At 35.9% G+C, this 8,318-nt stretch overlaps 1 protein-coding gene across 1 annotated transcript in view; it reads left to right on the top strand.

Annotated features, from left to right (window-relative positions):
- si:dkey-215k6.1 (transmembrane protein 132D) overlaps positions 1 to 8,318 on the top strand; it is a 234,919-nt gene that overhangs the window by 213,227 nt on the left and 13,374 nt on the right. Inside the window, exon 7 of the mRNA XM_035657686.1 lies at positions 7,191 to 7,396. Coding sequence (XP_035513579.1) covers positions 7,191 to 7,396 — 206 coding nt within the window. The remainder of the gene's footprint in view (positions 1 to 7,190; positions 7,397 to 8,318) is intronic.

An 8,318-nucleotide genomic window follows, 5' to 3' on the forward strand; every position in this document is an offset into this window, starting at 1 on the left:
TGCAATATAAAAAAATAAAATCACTTAAAATTTTTATATACATACATTCCTTATAATACAACATTTCCAATGACTGACGTAGTTTTTTGTAGGAAAAACAACAATTGTTTTTCCATATTTTTTAAAAACTTGTCTAAGCCGCGTCCTTGTGACTCCTTACTGCGAGCATCTTTATCTTTCAGTGTGGGGACACTGATAAGTCAATTGGGGAGGACAGTTTGTGTAACCAATCTCCAAGGTCAGCACTCTCTGACAAAGAACTCAAATGTGTTATTTGGAGGTTCCTGGGGTATAAGTTTTTAGGGCTTTGAGTGTGTAAATCAAGGCCAAAATAAGTTATGGGCAAATCCAAGGGAGATTGCTCCTCAAAGCTGCTAAGCTAACTTCCCACACCCTCTCAATCACCAACTCCAAACAATACCTCTTGTGCTACGTTCCTCTTCTTCAAGCACCTTTCTTGGCGAATCACATATCATCCCCATGGTTGGTCCGTGCGATCCTCTCTCCTTAAGCTTCCCTCACTGTTTGAATGTTCTAATGGTGGAAATCAAAATTTATGGAAGTGAATATATAAACTATAAAATAAAAGAAAACATTGCAAGGATAAATACCTGAAAAGAATTACAGTAAAATAAATTAAATAACTAATACCAATGTAATTCCTTTGACCATTGTGTTGCTGTCCTTGTTGAAGTATGACACCACAGACCTCTATTATGGACAGTTTTCTTCAGCTTCAATGTTGTTCCTGCAAAAAGAAGGAATATTAAATACTCTCCAAATTTAAGGAACCATTTTTCCGCACTGTTCTATAAAACCATAATATCTTCTTATTATTCTTTATTCTTCTTCTTATTATTATTATAATATCTATCTATCTATCTATCAGATATATTTCACAACCAAAAACCATGACTACTTTGGGCTTGATAGCTGCTAGCTTGTTGGTTTAACTATAGATTAGGCGCTACACTTAGCTAGCACTAGGATTTTGCTAGGCATAAAAAACGGATGGCAAGCCAGAGTCATTATGTTGTCTAACCCTAATAATCACCAACCTCTTACGCAAACAAAACGATATCATATTCGCGTGAAGTTAAATTATAAATAACAAATTTTAGGATGGATATACATCAAATAACATCACCCTAGGTGTAAACGTACATAATGGTATGGTATAAGTAGGTTGAATAAACTTTAGTTCATATGTCCATGTTGCCAGTTCTTCTCCTCTCCGTAGTAGGCCAGACACATATAAGTGGGGGTTTCCCTTACCAAAATCCCAAGGGTTTCGTCAGTCTTTATTCAGTTTGTTTTTTACATTCAGTTTTATACTAAGTACATTCACATTAAGTTTATTTATTTTAGTTTATTATAATTCAGATTTTGTATATTTCACTTACATACTTAAAAATATTGTTTCATGTTTATTAGGGCCAAGAATCATTTTTTTGAGTGTTTAAGCTCTAATGGCAAGTTGCTAATTTGCATATTAAGCTGACCAACATTAGCATCACTTTTTTTAGTGTCCACAAACCCCTGAGCAAAATATCTGGTTCTTACTCTTCTAAATGCTCCACTATGCAGACCATAGCTACTAACTCTGTCCATGGTTGGTGCTGGGAAAATAGTGCACAGTTTATGGGGTTTTTTCACTGAAAACTGCAGCTGCCAAAAACTCTATGAACGTGATGATGCTGAATCGAAACATGTTGATGATGTTGTTGGCTGTAAAACCAAAACAATAAACTCAAAGATCTGAAAATGCTTTGTAGAGTAAGGCTGAGGGTAACTGTAAAAATAGGTGATAATTATCCGAGGGTACGTGAACAACTTTCACAGTCATTTAATTCATTGTTACTATAAATATATTGATTTTGGCTGCTCTTAATTGTAATTTTCTGTGTAATTTGTATTTTAAATATACACATACAGAGCATGTAGAAATGGAAAACATATAGAAAGAAACAACCAGCTTCCTACAATAGATCATCATGTAATTATCCTTCATGTGTTTTATTTTGGAGTTCATCCCTCTGTGCTGTAGAATTAAATTAGCATTTTATAAACCCAAACCACCTCTGTCACTGAACTGAAAAGTTACAAGGTTATTGCTTCAAACTCTTCAAATGCTGACAAAATGAACTAAAACTTGATTGTGCTTAAACGTTCCTTTGAGGCATTCAGCCATAGAGCGGAAGTAATTCAGCAAGCCTGTGGTGGAAATGACAGACATGGACAATGGCTACAGTGTTAGTTCAAGCAAAACCATTGTGCATTCCCTTGACTACTGCTGTCTTATACCTTCATTGGAAACTGAACCCTGCCACAGTAACCAAGTGCAGTTTTCACACTGATTTACACCTGGAATATAAAAATGATTTGGAGAAATAGTTTGAGGCACCAACAGTCTAACATCCCTTTGATGTTAACAAGCGGTAAATCAGGTTTCAGAGAGAGAGGAAGATGAAGAGGGAGACTGTATGATGGAGGAGGGAGGGCGAGGTGGAGACAAAAGGAAAAGAGAAGGTCAAGAGAGGGAAATAGTGACGATACAGGGAGATATAAAGAAAGTTAAAGGAAGAAAATAAAAAGAGAAATTGAAAAGGGGAAACAGGGAGGAGAATGGTTGGGCACCTTTCCTTTTATGTTATGGGAGCAGAAGCAGAGAGTAAAAAGTAAAATTGAAAGAAATTAAAAGATGACAGTAGATAGAGAGGAAACGGTTTAGCTCTGAAGTACAAAATGTTAACCTTTTTTGAGATCAAAGAGTTTCCTAAGAAAGCCAAAAAAAATGCACAAAAACACAAACTGTGTGTTGGCCCTGTGTGTGCTTGTTTGTGTTTATCAGCGAGAGGGGGAATTCTGTCCTGAGCTCGAGTCCAACAAGAATCAACCAGAATCTGACACAAATCCTAATCCTGCAAAATTGTTAAAACATCATAGAGATTCATCTAGAACCAGATACATTGATTAGTACTAAACAGTTCCATGAATATAACAATAACCAAACACCAAAAATATTAGCTTATGCTAGCTGCCAAGTTAGCATCACTCACGTTGAGCAGGAAAGGAGCGATAAAGATTCGGTGTGTGTGTGTATTGTGGAATGACACCAAGGCCAAATTACTGGTTTACATATATTAGCGTATCATTCAAATTTCTAATACTTACATCATAGTAACTGTGAAAAAGGAATAACATTTAATGTGTGTTTTGTCATTTTACTTAGGTGAATCTTTAAAACTAGGGGGCAGAAAGAACACAGGCCAGGCTTATCAGGTTGTTATTAGAGTAAATTCTAAGTTAGCAAACATTTTAAAGCAGAACTTAAAGCCAATTTTAGACATAAAGAAGGGTCCGCACGGTGACATGAGCATCCCCATTTTTACATGATAATTGTGAGTCCAATATTCACTGTCCTTTCTGTTTTCATTTCCATTAAGTCCTGAGAAAAATATCTAGCACTGTCTTCAGGGGATGTAAGAGTGGTACATACTGGTACATAAAGATAGAGCGCAGGCTAGAGAACAATCACATAAAAGAGCCCACGGCTGAGTAGAACCGCAGAGTAAACATAATCTACTAATCTCGAAATACTGAAATCTGCCTATAAATACCCAACGTATTATAGTTTTCCACAATGTAACATGTAACCCCCCCCCCGTTGCTTAAAACCCCAAATTCTCAGAAAAACATACATATGATATGACATGGTTTGAGGTTCCCAAAAAAGTTCAGACCCATAAAAAAGGTTGGGACAAAAGAGCGAAATCCTCATGGGACAATTAGGGCTTTGGAAAGTGAACAAGAAATTCCCAAATTCTATGGTTTTTCCACAATATTCAAGACAAGTGAAGCATCCCGTCTAGTCAGCAGCCAGGTACAAATGTGTATGACTGGATAAATATGAAACAGGGTGTTGCTGCTAAAGAGCATACACACTAGAGAACTCTACCCCAGCAAATCAATATTAAAAATACATAATATACATTTTAAAAAAGAGCAATGAAGCAGGACTGAGGGGAAGGAAATTTAAAATTAAAAAATTCAGAATAGTCAAGCAGCGAGAGTTAGACAGACTATATGAGACATAAAGACAGAGAAAGTCAGACAAAAGGAGTGCATGTTAAATGTAAGGCTGAGTAAAATAGGACAGGGTAGGGAGGAAGAATGAGGTGTGCTGGATAAGTGTAGCGTGGAGAGATGAAAGAGGGTGTGAGAGATAAAAAAGGACATAAACTGAGTGGGGGAGGAGGGAGGATAAGTGTAGGGTAAAGAAAGAGGGGGAGGATAAATTATGCTAGGAATAGGTGAATGGCTGTGGAAATAAAAAAGGAATCAGAAATAATGAGGGGGTGGGACATAGAGAGAAACAGAATGACAGTAAATATATTCAACACAGTTTTGCAGCAGTTGATATGATTGAATATTTCCCCTTGTTATAGAGCTTGTATAGTGATTTTAGTTTAAGTAAAAGTATATTTTTCTTCTTAACTTAAACACGTAGAAATTAAAATGAAACTGACATTAAAAAGTGAAAAGTTGTGTACACAAATTGTAGAAATTATGCGTTTTTTGCATGCTTGTTGTAAAGGGATAGCTCTTTGGCTATGTCTAAGATATATTTTTGGGGACATTTTTTTGCTGTAAATATAGAATTTAGTTTACTCTATGTACTATTTGGTTGCAGTAGATTATAAATTGTTTGTAATGTTACTACACAGTCCCAGAATAATATATAAATCTTATATACAATACAGTATAGCTACCTTAAAAAACTTGGGAGACCATAAAAATATGCCTACATTGGTTAATAATAAGCTTCCTTCTTGCATGAATCCATTGTTGGTAAAACACGAGGGATGGTTTGTCCAAAATATGTCATTTCAATCAGTCACACAGTCAGACAAGCAGGCAGGGTGAAAATGAAACTCCCTAAAATCCTGGCTTTTCCATTGTTCTGCCTGTCACATTGTCTGTAAAGGTTCTGTCGACTTTCTGAAATACAACCATAATAATCCAGTGTCTACATTCATTTATTGCTTTTCAGTTTCAATTTAATTTGAATAATACTGTCTAAAACTATTATAATTTCATTTCCATAATTATAGAAACAGAAAACATGTAATGGTGCTTTTATGGACAAGTTACAGAATTCAGTTAGATTGATAAATAAAACATTTTCCGCAGACTTGGCTGTCTATTAAAAGAGGCAAACATAGGATGATTTTATGCTTAAACAGATTGAAGAAGTCAATGGTTTGTTTGAATGAATTCAATTAATTATTGGTGTGTCTGACAAACGCAACAATACTGTATCTCTAAGTCATTGTAGGGTAGTGTTTCAGTGGCAGTATTAGATACGTTATGTATCAAACTTTAACTAACTGAGGGGGAACTGCTGTTTAAGACAAATAGTGGCAGAAGAACTATTCATATCAGAAAATACCTACAGTATACAACAATGTAAAAATACTCCAATACAAATGCGTAAGTCTTGAATTCAAAATCCTATTTATATTATCAACAAAAGGTGTTTCAATAATATAAAAAGTATCAAAACAAAATAGTAAAAGTTAGCAGCTGTTGTAAGTTGGTCCACATAGACACATAGAACGATATGTGCTCTCAACTGCTCCATTCAATAAGCACTATATCACACACACACACACACAAAAGACACACATTCTCTAGAGTAGAGTTGGTCTACTTCAGACAATTACAGTAGGTAGTGTAGTCCAGTGGTTCTCAAGGATCGCCAGATAAATCCAAGGGGTCATGAGAAGAATATTGGGCTAGCAAAGGAGAACAAAAAAGTACCTTTTAGAGTTTAGTTAGTTATTGAATAAATGTACTTTGTGCACTCAAGGACGTGCACAAGGCTGGGCTAAAGTTGCAGATGGGGCAGCTCAGAGCCATAAAAAATGCTCTATGCCTCCTGTGACACTATAGTCTATAGTGTGAGGACTGTGGACTTGATTAATGATGAATGGTATAACCAAAAGTCACAAGTTTTTCTTTATTGTAAGGGGTTTTAAGGCCTATTTCTGAGTATTTCATTTATTTCTGCGAAATTTAAACTTTAAATACCTGAACTCAAGCTATGTTGTCTGTATGCACAGAGCCTCAATCTCTAAAAAGAAACAGCCACATCCTGCATTAAAAACGTTCAAACAACCAAAGAGCTAAGAAATAATGGGCAAGTCTCAAGAAAATACACAAAAAAAACATAATACAGACAGAGAATTTTATAAAAAGTTACTAAAAATATCAGGAAAACATATTTTTCCTCAATATTCATGGGAAATCATCTTCTTAAAATTCATCCAAATATTTTGTTTTACACAAAACTTCTCGATTATTGTGTTCACTATGTGGGTTCATTGTACAGTTTATCAGTTGTTCTGTACCGTTATTGTTATGCATCGAATGTAACATGAGATGTCCATAAAATATGGCACTTTCGTTAGGGATTTACTCAATGATAGAAAAAGGGTCCCTTAAGGAAAAAGGTTGGAGACCAATAGTTTAGATGACTAACTTATCAGTGTTGTCAAATTTTAGACTACATTTTTCATAATTCCTCTCACAGAGAGAACATTCCTTTTTACCCTCTAGCCCTCTTCATATTTTAGAACAGATCTCATCCTAGATCCATTGGCACACAATTTAAAATGCAGTGCAAAGGTTATCATTATTCTCATAAGTGGACTTATTTGTTCAAAGTAATTATACTAATGTCTTAAAATTAATGTGATTTACTGGTTTTAGAATGTTAGTTATTGCACATTTAATACTTTGCTTCAGATTGGTGGAGGTGACAAGAGCTCCCTGGGTATTCAGAAACCCCAGATGCCACCAACGTAGCAGGAAGAAGCTACAGAAGCATATTATTAACCTTTCTTTATAGGGCACTTAGCAAAACCGTGTTCCAAAGAGCTTTGTAATATGAATAAAAATGTAAGTAATCAGTGACAAAATTACTATTTGCTACAAGAGCATGAATGTTAAATAAAAACTCGCTCCAGGCTGTGCTTAAGGAATGCACAACAGACTGCATCTGTTTCTGTGGAAGTGACTGCATTAAGTCTGTTTGAGGTCAGTTAGAAATGTCAGACTCTGCATGCACACTGTGCCAAACTCAGCCCAACTAACTGCCTCCTCTTCTGCTCTTTTCCTCCTTTCAGGTTTCTCCAAACTGTGACCAGGTGTTGGTGAACGGTAAAGAAATGCGTGGTCGTCAGTCTTTGGCAGTCAACTTCACCTACCTGCACCTTTCTGCTCAGCTGCAGCTCACCGTCTGGGTGCCCAAGCTACCTCTGCAGATAGACGTGTCAGATACTGAGCTGAGCCAGGTTAAAGGCTGGAGGGTACCAATTATCACTAACAAGAGGTAAATTACCTGCATAACCTTAAGGGAACAAGTGAGGGAAACTTAGTGGGCATAAGCATTAGTATCAGTTTGCATTTTACATAAAACTGACTGATTCATATGGTAAAAACAATCGTGCTATTGCCTGTCCTCCATTTCCCTTACACCTTTTTTTTTTAGAAGAAAGATAATATAATAGCTACATATATTAAACCCGGTGGCACACAAATGAAAGTTTGCTGTCAATATATATGTTGTTTTAGGGTTAGAGGACAGTGAGGGATGATCTTCTTGTATCATCTCCAGCTCCTATTTAACCAACCTGAAACTGGTCTATAATAGAGCCCAATAATGAATACCACTTTATAACAACATACTACGTATATATTAGTATTAGAGTGTATAATCACCTGAATATAGGAACTGTTGTTGTTACCTTAGAATGAGCCATATCTACAGATATTGCAGGTTGCCTTCCGTGGAGTCGATGTTGAACTGCCATGTTTCTACAGAAGCCCAGAAGGGACAAACTAATCACTGGCTCTAGATAGGGACTCGTTTTTGTGCGTTTCACAGCCACCGTAGTTTCTCCTTTGTGCTGGTTCAAAATGATCTTATTTTACTTATTAGCAAATATATACACCAATTTAATCTATCTGGAAGAAGTTAATCAGTGATCATTACTAAATGAGCCAAACCCACACATGAGCATAATATGCTAAAAATGTAGCTGTAATGTAACAAATTGTGGTAGTACTTTGCCAAAGTTTGTATGAGAGCAGAAAAGGCAGACATTGTTTCTTCAACAAAAAGTACAGAGTTTCAGCATGTGAAGAAAAAGAGACAAGAACGAGATTGTAGATAGATAGATAGATAGATATACTTTATTGATCCCAAGCTGGGAAATTGTAGTGTAGCAGCAGCATTACACACAGTAACAACA

The sequence above is a fragment of the Morone saxatilis genome, unplaced genomic scaffold, assembly GCF_004916995.1.
Source record: "Morone saxatilis isolate NCDOM2014 unplaced genomic scaffold, NCSU_SB_2.0 Contig16, whole genome shotgun sequence".
Lineage (NCBI taxonomy): Eukaryota > Metazoa > Chordata > Actinopteri > Moronidae > Morone > Morone saxatilis.